We start from the raw sequence: 17,607 nt of genomic DNA, 5'->3' as shown, positions 1-17,607 counted from the left end.
CCCACGTGCCTGAAGTCCATCATTCCTGGAACCATTCTCATGAATCTGTTCTGTTGACCCACTAAAGCTTTCCTATCTTTCTTAAAGTGTTGCACCCAGAAATGGACACAATACTTCAGTCGAGGGTGAAAGTGTTGTATAAAGGTTCACCTCGACTTCCTTATTTTTCTACACAGCACTCTGTTAACTGTTTTCTGTCCACAGATGCTGCCAGAGCTGCTGTGTTTCTCCAACAATTTTCTTCTTGTTTGTACCTCACTTTTGTGATGTGCCTATTTTTCTAAACCTTGTGAATCCCTTCTCCTTTACTTGTTTCTCAACTTTCTAGGTCTGTCCTTCCACCTGTACAGATTTATGCACACTTACTCCTTGGCTCCCTCTGCTCCTGCATCCCCTTTAAAATTATACCTTTCATTTTGATTTGTCTGTCTTGTGCTTTCTATTAAAATGAATCCACCACTGTTCTCTGCACAAAGTTATGTTTGCCTCTACTTCACACATCCCACCAACCTTCAAGTGTTTATTCAATTCATTATTGAAGTTATAATTGAACCTGCTTTCACCACCTTCACTCTTGAAGCAGTTTCTCTTTATTTATTCCTCCAAAAATCATGGATGATTTTCAACACCATACAAAGGTAAAAGGTGTTAATAAATCCGAGATGGAATTCGGGAAGATTTGAAGGAGGAGGACTGCGACACATTATAGGAAAGTAAGAGTCATAGAGTTGAACAGCGCAGACACGGACTCTTCAGTCCAGCTCATCCATGTTGACCAAATATCCTGAATAGATCTCGTCCTGTTTGCCAGCATTTGGCCCATATCCCTCGAAATGCTTCCTATTCATAAACCCATCCAGATGCCTTTTTAAATATTGCAATTGTACCAACCTCTCCTTCCCTAGCAGCTCATTCCATACATGTGAATAAGTTCCCTTTTAGGTCCCTTTTAAATCTTTCCCCTCTCATCTTAAACCTATGTCCTGTAATTTTGGTCTCCCCTACCTTGAAAAAAGACATCAGCTGTTCACACTCTATCCATAGCCCCCATGATTTTATAAACCTCCATAGACCGTCACTCAACCTCCGTAGCAGGCAAAATAGTCCCAGTCTATTCAGCCTCTCCTTATACATTAAACCCTCCCATCCTGGCAGCAGCCTTGTAAATCTTTTCTGTACTCTTTCAAGTTTAACAACTTGCTTCCTATAGCAGGAAGACCAGAACTGAATACAGTTTTCTAGAAGTGGCCTAACCAATATCCTATACAGCAACAACATGACCTCCCAACTCCTATAATCAATGTACTCACCAATAAACACCTTCTTCACTATCCTGCCTGCCTGTGACTACACCTTAAAGGCACCATGAACTTGCCTTACCAAAGTGCCACACTCTCTCATTTATCAAAATTGAAGTCCGTCTGTCACACCTTTGGCGATCTGATCAAAATCCCATTCTACTGTGATAACCTTCTTGGAGGTTTAACAGATTTAGCAGCCTTAAAAGTGGATGCATATGCAGGATAGATAAGACTTATCCCAAGTTGTTATGGGGGGCAGGGAAGGAGATTGTAGGGGCTGTTACAGTAATTTCCAAATTTTTTTCTAACCTCAGGTGAGGTGCTAACAAAATGGAGGACTGCAAACATTGCCCCAGCGTTAAAGAAGGAAAGAAAAGGATAGACCAGATGATGGCAGAGAGATGTTTCTGTGACTGGAAGTCTGCTGCTACTGGGCTTCTGCAGGGCTGGATCCTGGGGCTTTGGTGTTTATGGTGTACATTAATTACTAGGACTTAAATGTTGAGGGTATGATCTAGAAGTTTGCAGATAACCTGAAAACTCTAGGGTAGGGTAAATAGAGAGGGGTACAGCTGTAAACTGCAGGAGACTATCAATGATAATGGGGACTGCAGATGCTGGAGAATTCCAAGATAATAAAATGTGAGGCTGGATGAACACAGCAGGCCAAGCAGCATCTCAGGAGCACAAAAGCTGACGTTTCGGGCCTAGACCCTTCATCAGAGAGGGGGATGGGGAGAGGGAACTGGAATAAATAGGGAGAGAGGGGGAGGCGGGCCGAAGATGGAGAGTAAAGAAGATAGGTGGAGAGAGTATAGGTGGGGAGGTAGGGACGGGATAGGTCAGTCCAGGGAAAACGGACAGGTCAAGGAGGTGGGATGAGGTTAGTAGGTAGATGGGGGTGCGGCTTGGGGTGGGAGGAAGGGATAGGTGAGAGGAAGAACTGGTTAGGGAGGCAGAGACCGGTTGTCTCCCTAACCGGTTCTTCCTCTCACCCATCCCTTCCTCCCACCCCAAGCCGCACCCCCATCTACCTACTAACCTCATCCCACCTCCTTGACCTGTCCGTCTTCCCTGGACTGACCTATCCCCTCCCTACCTCCCCACCTATACTCTCTCCACCTATCTTCTTTACTCTCCATCTTCGGCCCGCCTCCCCCTCTCTCCCTATTTATTCCAGTTCCCTCTCCCCATCCCCCTCTCTGATGAAGGGTCTAGGCCCGAAACGTCAGCTTTTGTGCTCCTGAGATGCTGCTTGGCCTGCTGTGTTCATCCAGCCTCACATTTTTATTATCTCGGAGACTATCAATGGTAGTTGTAGGTTCTGGAATTTAGATGTTTCAGTAAGAACAGGGAAGATGGTAAAAGGCGGGGAGGTGTGGCATTGTTGGTTAAGGACAGTATTACAGTTGCAAAAAGGATGTTTGGGGACTCGTCAACTGAGGTAGTATGGGCTGAGATTAGAAACAGGAAAGGAGAGGTCACCCTGTTGGGAGTTTTCTGTAGGCCTCCGAATAGTCCCAGATATGTAGAGGTAAAGATAGCAAAGATGATTCTCGATAGGGGGGAGAGAGAGAGAGAGAAGTTGTGATGGGATCTTCAACTTTCCAAATATTGACTGGGAACACTTTAGTTCGAGTACTACAGATGGGCCAGTTTTTGTCCAGTGTGCAGGAGGGCTTCCTGACACAGTATGTAGATAGGCCAACAAGGGGCGAAGCCACATTAGACTTAGTATTGGGTAATGAGCCTGGCCAGGTGTTAGATTTGGAAGTAGGTGAGCACTTTGGTGATAGCGATCACAATTCTGTTATGTTTACTTTAGTGATGGAAAGGGATAGATGTATACCACTGGGCAAGAGTTATAGCTGGGGGAAAGGCAATTGTGATGAGATTAGGCAAGATTTGGGGAGCATAGGCTGGGGAAGGAAACTGCAGGGGATGGGCACATTAGAAATGTGGAGCCTTTTCGAGGAAAAGCTCCTGTGTGTCCTAGATAAGTATGTACCTGTCAGGTAGGGAGGAAGCTGTAGAGTGCGGGAGCCGTGGTTTACGAAGGAAGTAGAATGCCTGGTCAAGAGGAAGAAGAAGGCTTATGTTAGGATGAGATGTGAAGGCTCAGGGCACTTGAGGGTTACGAGGTAGCCAGGAAAGACCTAAAGAGAGATTTCAGAAGAGCCAAGAGGAGACATGAGAAGTTGTTGGCGGATAGGATCAGGGTAAACCCTAAGGCTTTCTAGAGGTATTTAAGGAATAAAAAATGATGAGAATAAGATTAGGCCCAATCAAGGATAGTAGTGGTAAGTTGTGTGTGGAGTCAGAGGAGTTAGGGGAAGCACGAAATGAATATTTTTCGACAGTATTCACTCTAGAAAACGACAACGTTGTCGAGGAGAATACTGAGATGTAGGCTACTAGACTAGGTGGGATTGAGGTTCACAAGGAAGCGGTATTAGAAATCCTACAAAGTATGAAGATAGATAAGTCCCCTGGGCCAGATGGGATTTATCCTAGGATCCTCTGGGAAGCCAGGGAGGAGATTGCCGAGCCTTTGGAATTGACCTTTAACTCGTCATTGTCTACAGGAATAGTGCCAGACGACTGGAGGATAGCAAATGCGGTCCCCTGTTCAAGAAGGGGAGTAGAGACAACCCTGGTAATTATAGACCAGTGAGCTTTACTTCAGTTGTTGGTCAAGTGTTGGAAAAGGTTATAAGAGATAGGATTTATAATCATCTAGTAAAGAATAATTTGATTAGGGATAGTCAGCATGGTTTTGTGAAGGGTAGGTCGTGCCTCGTAAACCTTATTGAGTTCTTTGAGAAGGTGACCAAACCGGTAGATGAGAGTAAACCGGTTGATGTGGTGTATATGGATTTCAGCAAGGCGTTCGATAAGGTTCCCCACAGTAGGCCATTGTACAAAATGTGGAGGAATGGGATTGTGGGAGATATAGCAGATTGGATCGGAAATTGGCTTGCTGAAAGAAGACAGATGGTGGTGGTTGACGGGAAACATTCATCCTGGAGCCCATTTACTAGTGGTGTACCGCATGGGTCGGTGTTGGGGTGAAAGATGTAGGACAGATGTCAGAGGTAGTTTCTTTACTCAGTAGTAAGGGTATGGAACGCTTTGCCTGCAACGGTAGTAGATTCGCCAACTTTAAGTACATTTAAGTCGTCATTGGACAAGCATATGGACGTACATGGAATAGTGTAGTTTAGGTGGGCCTCAGATCGGTATGACAGGTCGGCACAACATCGAAGGCCGAAGGGCCTGTTCTGTGGTCTATGTAGACTGGTCAGGTGAGCAGAGCAGTGACAGAATTTAGCCTGGAAAAGGGTGAGGTAATGCAGCTGGGGAGGGCTAACAAAGCGAGGGATTATACTATAAATATTAAGACCCTGGAAAGTGCTGTATATCAGAGACACCTCGGATCACCAATTCATATCTGAAGGTTGCAGGGCAGGTAGATAAGGTGCTTATAAAGGCATAGGGATTGTTGCCTTTATTAGCTGAGGCACAGAATACAGGAACAAGGAAGTTATGCTGGAACAATATAAAATGCTGGTTAGGCCACAGCTGGAGTATTGCATGTAATTCTAGTCTTCATATTATATGCAGGATGTGATTTCACATGAAAGGGTGCAAATGGGATTTACCAGGAAATAAAAACCGAAAGAACTGCGGGTGCTGAGAGTCAGGAACAGAAACATGAGTTGCTGGAAGCTCAGCAGGTCTGTGAAGAAAAAATCAAAGTTAATGTTTTGGGTCTGGTGACCCTTGCTCAGTTTTTTGTTTGGGAATTACCAGGATGCTGCCTGGGTTGGCAGGTCTGAGTTGTGAGGAAGGATTTTTTCGACTGGGATTGTTTTTCTTGGAGTAACAAAGACTGAGAAGAAACCTGATGGAGGCATATAAGATGGAGGGGCATAGATAGAGTGAAAAAGAAGGTATTTTTCCATTAGTGGAGAGGTCAGTAATGAACAGCATAAATTTTAAGTTTAGTAAGTTTGCAGATGACAGATCTGCTGAGTTACTCTGGAAATTTCTGTTTTTGCTTGTTAAGGTTCCATTGCACACTCTACCTTCTCTCTGTCCCTTTGTATGTTCAGGTACTGCCCATTAAAACATTATAGTCCAGAAGAAGGTTTGTAAGATTACAAAATGATCTTGATTAATTTGGTAAATTGGCTGAGGACTGACATATGGGATTTAATTTGGATAAATGTGAGGTATTGCATTTTGGCAAAACACACAAGGGCAGGACTTATGCAATTAATGGTAGGGCCCTGGGTAGTGATGTAGAACAGAGACACCAAGGGGTTCAGGTAAATAATTCTTTGAAGTTTGCGCCTATTATAGACAGAATGGTTAAGAAGACGTTCAGCACACTTGCCTTCGTTGCTCAAACCTTTTGAGTATAGCACTTAAGATGCTGTACAGGTTGGTGCAGCCTCTTCTGGACTACTGTGTCCAGTTCTGATCACTCTGCTATTGGAAGGACTTTATTAAGTTGGAGAGGGCTCAGAAAAGATATACCAGGATTTAGCAGGAATGGAACGTTTAAGTTATAAAGATAGGCTGGAACTTCTTTCACTGGAGCGTATGAGATTGACGGGTGCCCTGATAGAGGTTTATAAAATCATGAGGGGTATAGATAAGGTGAATAGCAAGGAATATCTCCAAGGTGGGGAAGTTCAAAACTAAGGGAGCATGTTTTTCAGGTGAAAGGATAAAGATTTAAAAAGGACGTGAGAGGCAACATTTTTTTTACCACAGTGGTTTGCACGGAGAATGAATTGCCAGAGGAAATAGTGGATGCATGTACAGTTACAGTGTTTAAAAGACATGTGGATAAATATATGAATAAGAGATTTTCAATGATATGACTAATTTGGTTTGGGAATATTGTCAGCTTGGACTAGTTGGATTGAAGGGTCTGTTTCCGTGCTGTATGAAAACCGGAAGATATGCGGATGCTGAAAATTAGGAACAAAAACAGAAGTTACTGGAAGCTCTGCAGGCCTGGCAGCATGTGTGAAGAAAAATCAGTTAACATTTTGGGTCTGGTGACCCTTCAAAATGGTTCTGAGGAAAGGTTACCAGTCCCAAAATGTTAATTATGATTTTTCTTCACAGATGCTGCCAGACCCGCTGAGCTTTTTGGGCAACTTCTGCTTTTATTCCATGCTGTATGACTCTGACTCTCTAAAGTCAGAGTTAAGTTAAAAGGCTTATCCTTTATCCTTACCTGGTCTGGCCTACCTGTGCTCCAGACCCACCGCAATGTGGTTGATTCTTAACTGCCCTCCGGGCCATTAGGGATGGTCAATAAATGCTGCCTAGCTAGCAATGCCCTCATCCCATGAATGAATAAAGGAGGCTAAGAGGAGAGTTGAGGATAAACCTTTTCACTCAGAAGGTGGTGAGAGTCTGGAACTCTGCACTAAAAGTGTAGTTGAGTTAGAAACCGTCATAATGTTTAAACCGTATTTAAATATTCACTTGCCATATCGTAGCTTCCAGGGCTGTGAGCCATGAACGGATAATGGGATTAGTGTAATCAGAACGTTGACTAGTGTGGATATATTGTGCTGAATGGCTTTCTTCTGTGCTGTAAAGGTCTGAGAATCATGGAATGAACATAAGGAAGCATAGATAATAAAATGTGAGGCTGGATGAACACAGCAGGCCAAGCAGCATCTCAGGAGCACAAAAGCTGACGTTTCGGGCCCAGACCCTTCATCAGAGAGGGGGATGGGGGGAGGGAACTGGAATAAATAGGGAGAGAGGGGGAGGCGGACCGAAGATGGAGAGTAAAGAAGATAGGTGGAGAGGGTGTAGGTGGGGAGGTAGGGAGGGGATAGGTCAGTCCAGGGAAGACGGACAGGTCAAGGAGGTGGGATGAGGTTAGTAGGTAGCTGGGGGTGCGGCTTGGGGTGGGAGGAAGGGATGGGTGAGAGGAAGAACCGGTTAGGGAGGCAGAGACAGGTTGGACTGGTTTTGGGATGCAGTGGGTGGGGGGGAAGAGCTGGGCTGGTTGTGTGGTGCAGTGGGGGGAGGGGATGAACTGGGCTGGTTTAGGGATGCAGTGGGGGAAGGGGAGATTTTGAAACTGGTGAAGTCCACATTGATACCATATGGCTGCAGGGTTCCCAGGCGGAATATGAGTTGCTGTTCCTGCAACCTTCGGGTGGCATCATTGTGGCAGTGCAGGAGGCCCATGACGGACATGTCATCAAGAGAATGGGAGGGGGAGTGGAAATGGTTTGCGACTGGGAGGTGCAGTTGTTTGTTACGAACTGAGCGGAGGTGTTCTGCAAAGCGGTCCCCAAGCCTCCGCTTGGTTTCCCCAATGTAGAGGAAGCCGCACCGGGTACAGTGGATGCAGTATACCACATTGGCAGATGTGCAGGTGAACCTCTGCTTAATGTGGAATGTCGTCTTGGGGCCTGGGATGGGGGTGAGGGAGGAGGTGTGGGGACAAGTGTAGCATTTCCTGCGGTTGCAGGGGAAGGTGCCGGGTATGGTGGGGTTGGAGGGCAGTGTGGAGCGAACAAGGGAGTCACGGAGAGAGTGGTCTCTCCGGAAAGCAGACAGGGGAGGCGCCGCCTCTTGCTCCCCAGAGGAGCTCGAACAGTTCATCCACTTCACCAACACCTTCCACCCCAACCTTCAGTTCACCTGGGCCGTCTCCAGCACATCCCTCACCTTCCTGGACCTCTCAGTTTCCATCTCAGGCAACCAGCTTGTAACTGATGTCCATTTCAAGCCCACCGACTCCCACAGCTACCTAGAATACACCTCCTCCCACCCACCCTCCTGCAAAAATTCCATCCCCTATTCCCAATTCCTCCGCCTCCGCCGCATCTGCTCCCACGATAAGACATTCCACTCCCGCACATCCCAGATGTCCAAGTTCTTTAAGGACCGCAACTTTCCCCCCACGGTGATTGAGAACGCCCTTGACCGCGTCTCCCGCATCTCCCGCGACACATCCCTCACACCCCGCCCCTGCCACAACCGCCCCAAGAGGATCCCCCTCGTTCTCACACACCACCCTACCAACCTCCGGATACAACGCATTATCCTCCGACACTTCCGCCATTTACAATCCGACCCCACCACCCAAGACATTTTTCCATCCCCTCCCCTGTCTGCTTTCCGGAGAGACCACTCTCTCCGTGACTCCCTTGTTCGCTCCACACTGCCCTCCAACCCCACCATACCCGGCACCTTCCCCTGCAACCGCAGGAAATGCTACACTTGTCCCCACACCTCCTCCCTCACCCCCATCCCAGGCCCCAAGACGACATTCCACATTAAGCAGAGGTTCACCTGCACATCTGCCAATGTGGTATACTGCATCCACTGTACCCGGTGCGGCTTCCTCTACATTGGGGAAACCAAGCGGAGGCTTGGGGACCGCTTTGCAGAACACCTCCGCTCAGTTCGTAACAAACAACTGCACCTCCCAGTCGCAAACCATTTCCACTCCCCCTCCCATTCTCTTGATGACATGTCCGTCATGGGCCTCCTGCACTGCCACAATGATGCCACCCGAAGGTTGCAGGAACAGCAACTCATATTCCGCCTGGGAACCCTGCAGCCATATGGTATCAATGTGGACTTCACCAGTTTCAAAATCTCCCCTTCCCCCACTGCATCCCTAAACCAGCCCAGTTCATCCCCTCCCCCCACTGCACCACACAACCAGCCCAGCTCTTCCCCCCCCACCCACTGCATCCCAAAACTAGTCCAACCTGTCTCTGCCTCCCTAACCGGTTCTTCCTCCCACCCATCCCTTCCTCCCACCCCAAGCCGCACCCCCAGCTACCTACTAACCTCATCCCACCTCCTTGACCTGTCCGTCTTCCCTGGACTGACCTATCCCCTCCCTACCTCCCCACCTATACTCTCTCCACCTATCTTCTTTACTCTCCATCTTCGGCCCGCCTCCCCCTCTCTCCCTATTTATTCCAGTTCCCTCTCCCCATCCCCCTCTCTGATGAAGGGTCTAGGCCCGAAACGTCAGCTTTTGTGCTCCTGAGATGCTGCTTGGCCTGCTGTGTTCATCCAGCCTCACATTTTATTATCTTGGAATCTCCAGCATCTGCAGTTCCCATTATCTCTGATACTATAAGGAAGCATAGATCTGTTTTACAGCGTCCAAAATTAACATAAGCAAGGAAAGGACTCGGTGATATGGTGAGATGAGGGATGGGGGAGGCATGTCAATTGTAAACACCTGTAGAGACCTGGTGGGCCTGTTTCTATTTTGTAAACAATGCAATTTGTCATTGATTCTTCTCCATCTATACATGTGAGCTGTAATGAAGCCATTGTGCCTGTGGATGGCGGTGTTTCTCCCTGAAGAAGCCCAGGCTCCCTGCTGTCAAATACAGTGAAACGTGGCACAAAATGCAGCCTGCTGCAGCTGTCTTGGAACCCCCAGAAGAGTCAGCTACTTACTGAGAGAATCGAGGAGAAAATTGTGTGGGGAGGTGTTTGGTGTGATTGGATGGGAGAGAGTGAGTGCTTGAAACACGCCTTCACCTAATTTGTTCTTAGGAAAGTGACAGGCAGACTAGAAACACAGGAGATTGGGTAATTGCAATGCATTGATGTTGGAGTTGATTGAAGTTAGACTATAACATTCTAATGAGCAGTACCTGAACACACAAAAGGACAATAGGGAGAAGATAGAAGGGTGCAAAAAAAGCATAACAAGCAAAAATAGAAATTTTCAGAGAAGCTCAGTAGATCTGGCAGCATCAATGGAGAGAAAACAGCTAACATTTTGAGTCCAGTGGACCTCCCACTTAGAACTAGCAGCAGCTAAGAAAAGGTGATATGCTGATGGTGGAATGTGATAGGAAAAGGAGTGAGTGGGTAGGGGGGAGAGAGAGGTAGATAGAGGTGGACACACAAAGGGATTTAAAAAGCTAGGAAGGAAGAGAGTGAGGACTGAGTAGTTGGAACTGGGTTGGCTGTGCTTAATACAACCCATTTCATGACAGAACTTGGGTTGTAGGGTTGGGAAATAGAAAAGCGAAGGTTTCTCGTTCTGAAATTCTTAAACTTGATGTTTAAGCCTGACGGCTATAAGGTACTTAAGTAGAAGATCAGATAAAAACCAAAAGAACTGTGGATGCTGTAAATCAGGAAGAAGCAGACGACACTAAGGTTGGTGGAGTTGTGGATAGTGACGAAGGATGCTGTAGGTTGCAGAGCGACATAGATAAGCGGCAGAGAGATGGCAAATGGAGTTTAATGCAGACAAGTGTGAGGTGATGCACTTTGGTAGGAGTAACCGGAAGGCAAAGTACTGGGCTAATGGTAAGATTCTTGGTAGTGTAGATGAGCAGAGAGATCTCGATGTCCATGTACACAGATCCTTGAAAGTTGCCACCCAGGTTGACAGGGCTGTTAAGAAGGCATACAGTGTTTTAGCTTTTATTAATAGAGGGATCGAGTTCCAGAACCAAGAGGTATGCTGCAGCTGTACAAAACTCTGGTGCGGCCGCACTTGGAGTATTGCGTACAGTTCTGGTCACCGCATTATAAGAAGGATGTGGAAGCTTTGGAAAGGGTGCAGAGGAGATTTACTAGGATGTTGCCTGGTATGGAGGGAAAGTCTTACGAGGAAAGGCTGAGGGACTTGAGACTGTTTTCATTAGAGAGAAGAAGGTTGAGAGGTGACTTAATTGAAACATAAAATAATCAGAGGGTTAGATAGGGTGGATAGGGAGAGCCTTTTTCCTAGGATGGTGACGGCGAGCACAAGGGGGCATAGCTTTAAATTGAGGGGTGAAAGATATATGACAGATGTCAGAGTAGTAAGAGAATGGAACGCTTTTCCTGCAACGGTAGTAGATTCGCCAACTTGAAGTACATTTAAGTCATCATTGGACAAGCGTATGGGTGTACATGGAGTAGTGTAGGTTAGATGGGCTTCAGATTGGTATGACAGGTCGGCACAACATCGAAGACCGAAGGGCCTGTACTGTGCTGTAATGTTCTATGTTCTAAAACCAAGAGTTGCTGGAAAAGCTCAGCAGCATCTGTGAAGAAAAAAATCAGAGCTAACGTTTCGGGTCCGGTGACCCTTCCTCAAAAGATGTGATGTTGCTCTTCCAGCTTGCATTGAGCTTGGCAAAAGCACTGCAGCAGACCTGAGACAGAAATGTTGGCCAGGGAGTACAATGATATGTTGAAGTGATAGAAACCTGGAGGCTCAAGATCATTTTTACAGACACAATGCAAATGTTCAGCCAAGTCGTTCCCCAGTGTGTGTTCCATCTCCCCAATGTAGAGGAGACATTGTGAACCGTGAACAGATTAGATTAAGGTGCAGGTAAATCGCTGCTTCATCATGAAGGTGCCTGGAGCCTTGGATAGTGAGGAGAGAGGGGGAAAATCGACAGGTGTTACACCTTCTGCGGTTGCAATGGAAGGTGCTCTGAAGTGTGGGAGGTGTTGGGGGCAGAGGAGTGAACTAAGCTGTTCTAGAGCGAACAGTCTCTATAGAAGGTTGACAAAGGAGGGGGTGGGGAATGTGTATCTGGTGTTGGCATCCTGTTGGAGGTGGCAGAGTTGATGGTTAATGATCCTATGGTTGTGGATGCTGGTGGGATGGTAGGTGAGAATGGTGTCACTGTTGTGGGAGGGAGGGCTGAAATGCAGGAGATGGGTTGAACACAGCTTAGGGCTCTGTCAATGACTGTAGCAGTGAATCCTTGTTTGGGGAAAAGGGTAGAGGTGATTGAGGCTCTGCTGCAGAAGGTGGCATCATCAGAACAGATGTAACAGACTGAGAAAGTGGGAGAATGGAATGGAGCCCTTACAAGAAGCAGGGTGTGAGGATGCATAACAAGGCTCAATTCTCAAAGAATAATCAAAACTAAATATTATTCCATCCTCATAGGAACCATATTTTACTGTGTCAACAAAGGGCACAGTAGATGGCGCACTCAGCACTGAAACACAAGGCTGTGAGTTCAAGTCCCACTTCAGAGACTTGAGAACATAAATTAACTGTGGCATTCCCTGTGTGGCATTGTGAGTGCTTTTCGGATGAGACAGTACAAAAAGATCCCTATTCTGTCAGTTGATGAGACTCAGTGCGGGATAAGTATTTCATTGGTTTTAAAACACTGAGATGTCTGGAGCTTTTGAAAGGTGCAACAGAAATAGGCTTTTTAAGTCCTTCTTTCTAAAAGCTATAAACTGCACATAGCCTGAGAGTAACAAAGTGTAATTTTCAGAAGGTGAAGCCCAAAACCTGAATCTAACCTGCAGATCTAATATTTAATGAACAAAAATCAATCCGTGAAACATGCCCCCAGAGAGCTGATAGATCTAGTTTGATTCATTCAAATACAAATTTCATGAGCTGCTTTCTGGAAATAAAATATAGGACAATGTTTCTCTGTTTTACATGTTTCCACTTTATAATGTTAAAAGGAGAACAAGAGGTAAAATTCAAATAGTCCGCTGGGTATACGGCAGATGATGAAATTTGAATTTTAAAAAAAAACTGAATTAATGCTGATGACCATGATACTATTGTTAATTATTGTAAAGTCCACCTGGTTCACTTGTCAAGCATTTAAGATAATGTCTCAGCCATCACCATCATAATTTCTATACCAGTCAGAATGATGACCGTGGTGTCTCGGTCATTGTCATACTCTCGGAATCAAACCTAACAGACAGTGTCAACCCTCCCAATTTTGACACTTAATGCAAATTTTTCAGGAAGTATTGTGTCTGCCATTGTCATTTCAAGGTTGGGTGTACAATTGAGCAACCCACTGGGGATGGGGGTTGTGATATTCCCATCCTCGATGAGGAGGGAGCAGAAGATAAAGCTGATGCATTTACAGCAACCTTCAGCCAGAATTGCTAAGTGGGCATCAGTCTTCAGCCGATTTGATTCACTCCACAAGATGTTAAGAAATGGCTGTAGACGCTGGATACTGTAAAGGATGTGGTCTGAAGAATATTCAGACAGCGGTTCTGAAGGTTCGTGCTCCCGAAATTGCCAGACCTGTAGCCAAGCTATTCCATAAGAGCTGTAATACTTGTATCTAGCCAACAGTGTAGAAAATTGTCTCGTACTCAAAATACAGGACAAATCGTACGCAGCCAATTAACACCCCATCGGTTTCTTCTCAATCATTCATAAAGTGATGGAAGATGTCACCAACAGTGCTCGGCAATAACCTGCTCGCTGACTGTCAGTTCGGGTTCCCCAGGGCCATCTGGCTCGTGACCTCATTACAGCCTTGGTTCAAACATGGACAAAAGAGCTGAATTCCTGAGGTGAGATGTCAAGGGCTGTCACTCAAGGCTGCATTTAACCGAGTGTAATTTCAAGAAGCCCTAGCAAAGCTAGAGTCAGTGGGAACTGTGGCAAAATTTATTTGCAGATTGGAGCCATACCTGGTATAAAGGAAAAGTGGTTGTGGTTGTCAGAGGTCAGTCATCTCTTCTCCAGGGTATCACTGCAGGAGTTCCTCAGAGTAGTGTCCTAGGCCCAGCCGTCTTCAGCTGCTTTATCAATGACCTTCCCTCCATCATAACGTCACAAGTAGGAATCTCACTGATTGCACATTGTTCAGCACCATTCGCACGTCCTCAGATGCTGAGTTCACGTCCAAAAGCAGCAAGACCTGAATGATATCTAGGCTTGGGCTAGTAGGTAACATTTTTGCCACGCAGGCACCAGGGAATGAGAGAAACTAACTATTGCCTCTTGAAATTTCAAAGGTGTTATCATCATTGAATCTCCTACTGTCACAATCCTGGGGTTATCATTGTCCAGCAACTGAACCACACAGTGGTTACAATAGCCGGTCAGAGGCAAGGAATTCTGGAGTGAGTAACTCACTGCCTGATTCCTCAAAGCCTGGCCTGGCCAACGGCGCCTACATCCTATGAATCAATAAAATAAAATTGACAAACTAACAAGCCTGAAGGCAGTCGAGTCGCCCGGACCTGAAGGCCTTCATCCAAAGGTTTTAAAGGCAATGGCTACAGAGATAGTGGAGGAATTGGTTGAAATATTTCAGAATTCACTGAATTCTAGTAGGATTTTAGTGGATTGGAAAGTTTCTAATGTGGGTTACCTGTTCAAGAAGGGAGGTCGACAGCAAGCAGGACACCATGGGCCAGTTAGTGTAACATCTGTCATTGGGGAAAATGCTGGAATCCATTATTAAGGAAGAATTAGCTGGACATTTAGAAAAGCTTAACTCAATCAAACAGAATCAACATGGTATTGTGAAGGAAAGTCATGTTTGACAAATCTGCTGGAGTTCTTTGAGGATATAATGAGCAGCATTGATGAATGGATACCAATAGGTGGAGTGTAATGAGATTTCAAGAAGTTGTTTGTTAGGTTAACATTGAAAGGTTATTTCACAAAATAAGAGCTTATGGTATTAGAGGTAATGTATTGGCATGGATTGAGGATTGGTTAACACACAGGCATCAGAGAGTTGGGTCCTTTTCAGGTTGGAAAGACAACCACTGGAGTGGCACAAGGATCAACCCTTGGGCGTCAATTATTTACTATCTAAACTAATGACCTGGAAGTGGGGGACAAAGGATAATGTGTCCAAACTTGATGACATAAAAGTAGGTGGGAGGGTTGTTTTCAGGACATGAGGAACTAGCATCGGCTATAGATAAATTGAGTGAATGGTCAAAATCTTGGTAGATGGAGCTTACTGTAGGAATGTGAGATCATGTATTTTGGCAAAAATCAAAAGGCAGACTATTATTTAGATGGAGACTGACTCCAAAAAAAGGCAGTACGGAGAGATCTAGGTGTTCCTGTGCTTGAAACATAAAACGTTAGCATGCAAGTGCAACAAGTAATTAAGTAATTATTGTTAGGGAGTTTAAAAACAGGGAAGTCCTGTGATAACTGTACAGGGTGTTGGTGAGTCCGTGCACCTGGCGTACTGTGTACAGTTTTGGTTCCTGTATTTAAAAAGAATGTATTGTTCAAAAGGGATTTCACTTCACTGTTCTTGGGATGAAGGGGTTGACTTAACAAGAACAGCTAAACAAATTAGGCCTTTTTATTAAGTTGGGGGGAGGTGGGGGCCACTGGCTGGGCCAGCATTTATTGACCATTCCAAGTTGCCCGAGCAGGTTGATGGTGAGCTGTAACTCAGGATGGGCAATAAATGGGCCTGGCTAATGACTCCCCCATCCTATGAATAATTTTTAAAAAATAGAAGAATGAGGAGTGAACTTATTGAAACATACAAGGGTCTGAGGATAGATATTGAAATGATGTTTCCACTCATGGAGGCATCTCAAACATAGTGACAAAGTATAGGCAAAACTCATTTATAACTGAGATGTGAAGCCACTTGTTTTCCCAGACGGTAGCAAATATCTGAAATTCACTGTCCAAACGTTGTGTAGGCTGGGTTCCTGAAAGCATTTAAAGAGCAGGTAGATAGATTTTTGAAATATTGGGAAAATTGATGGCTATGTTGAGCTAACATGAAAGCAGAGGTAAGCCCTGGGCAGATCAGCTGTGATCTGAATAGTGGGGAAGGCTTGGGGGGCAGAATGGCCTACTCCTACTTCTCTATATTCTTCTGCTTGGGAGGTGACTTTTCCCCTGTGGTTTCCTAAACCGTCCTCACCATTATGTGGGCGAGTGTTTCATGCCTCATGTCTGTTGCAGACTCATAGGTCATGATAGTCCAATACTCCTCCACATCATTTTCAGGAAAGTAAGATGAGGAACTAAATGGCCTGTGCTCTTATTATGCTCAAGGAATTCCTGTACTGCCTTTGTTCATCCTAGTCGTGATGATTGCCTAACATGATGTATCAAGATGACATTAATGTGTAGTTTGTGAGAAAGCTTTTTCCAGGATTCACTAACATGCATGAGACTGTCTCAAAGAAACCTCTGTGAAATAAGTGCACATGTGTACAGTTATTTTTCAATATCTGTGCAAATCTATATGTGTACGGACAAAGACCACTTTTCTGATTGTAACGTGCATGTGCACGTGCTAATTTACAGAACAGCAATTCAAAAGTATTTCATTCTCTGTAAAGTGGTTTGACGATGTGAAACATGCCACACATCAATTTCTTAAGTGAACTTTGCTCTAAAGAGCATTTAAGTTTCCAGAATTGCATTTGATAGAATTTCTGTTTCTTTTCCCCAGAATAAAGCCAGAAGATGGAATGGACTTTGGAGTATCGCTGTTATTTTACGGGTTGTATTATGGAGTGTTGAGTCGTGACTTTGCAGAAATGTGTGCAGACTACATGGCATCAACAATCGGGGTAAAGTGACCCCCAGAGGCAGCAACCTGTTTTATCAGCTGTTTTCCATCTGTATAGATGCATTAATGATTTTGTAGTTACCTTCCACTGAGTGATTAGATGATATGGGGAAGATTTTATTGCCTTATAGGAACGGAATGATTCCGTCAGACTATTCAGTTAATGTTTTGGCTGATCTCTAGCACTTGCATTCACCTTTTCCCTTTGACCCTTGATACAATTATCCACCAAACTCTTTCTACCTCAGCCTTGAAAATTTCAGTTAAACCCCAGCCTCCATAGCCTTTATTTTTTTGGAGGAGAGGGTTCCGCATGTCCACTCCCTTTTGGCAGAAGGGGTGCTTCCTGACATCCTTGAATGGCCTAGTTCTAATTTTAATATGCTGCTGTCCCCCCCCCCACTACCCTGTTCAGCAGTCTTTCTTATCCTTTTCTTTCTCTCTCCATGTCTCTTCTCCCCTCTCTCATTTTTGCATTCTTTTTGCTCTCTCCCTTCCCCCTCCAACCACAGGAAATGATTTTTCTCACTTCACAACTTCAGTCAGCCCAATTAGATTATCCTTTCATCTTCTAAACCAAATAAGCCAATGTTTTCACATTCTGTAGTGTTTCAACCTTTTCATCATTCCGGTGAACCTGGTATCTGCAAAAGGAATTTCCTCCTGTCCACTGCAGCCCAGTTCCTGGTCCACATGCTCCTGAGCCACTTTTTGTCCTGTCACTGAGGGGTTCCTCCCAGAAATTCGGTTTGGCTTACAATAATCCAGGCTCACTATCCACTTGGTCTTCTATGACTAGGTAGATCCAAAAAAATGTCAGGAGCGAAGTCTAGAATTGTTACTCCCCTTCATTGATCTGACCAGGGTCTTTGATTCTTCAAATTGTGAGCCTTAATGGATCATCGTTCACTGCTTTGACACCCATTGATGTTTGTCACCATCCTGAGACTATTGTGTAACAATATATCTGGTGC

At 45.2% G+C, this 17,607-nt stretch overlaps 1 protein-coding gene across 1 annotated transcript in view; it reads left to right on the top strand.

Annotated features, from left to right (window-relative positions):
• The window catches only part of LOC125453133 (E3 ubiquitin ligase RNF121), a 65,755-nt gene that overhangs the window by 24,444 nt on the left and 23,704 nt on the right, over nt 1–17,607 (top strand). Inside the window, exon 6 of the mRNA XM_048532291.2 lies at nt 16,514–16,634. Within this exon, the coding sequence (XP_048388248.1) occupies nt 16,514–16,634 (121 nt within the window). The remainder of the gene's footprint in view (nt 1–16,513; nt 16,635–17,607) is intronic.

The sequence above is a fragment of the Stegostoma tigrinum genome, chromosome 6 (assembly GCF_030684315.1).
Source record: "Stegostoma tigrinum isolate sSteTig4 chromosome 6, sSteTig4.hap1, whole genome shotgun sequence".
Classification (NCBI taxonomy): Eukaryota; Metazoa; Chordata; class Chondrichthyes; order Orectolobiformes; family Stegostomatidae; genus Stegostoma; species Stegostoma tigrinum.
Note: the sequence above shows the minus strand (reverse complement) of the source record. Positions and strands in the feature narration are given on the sequence as shown.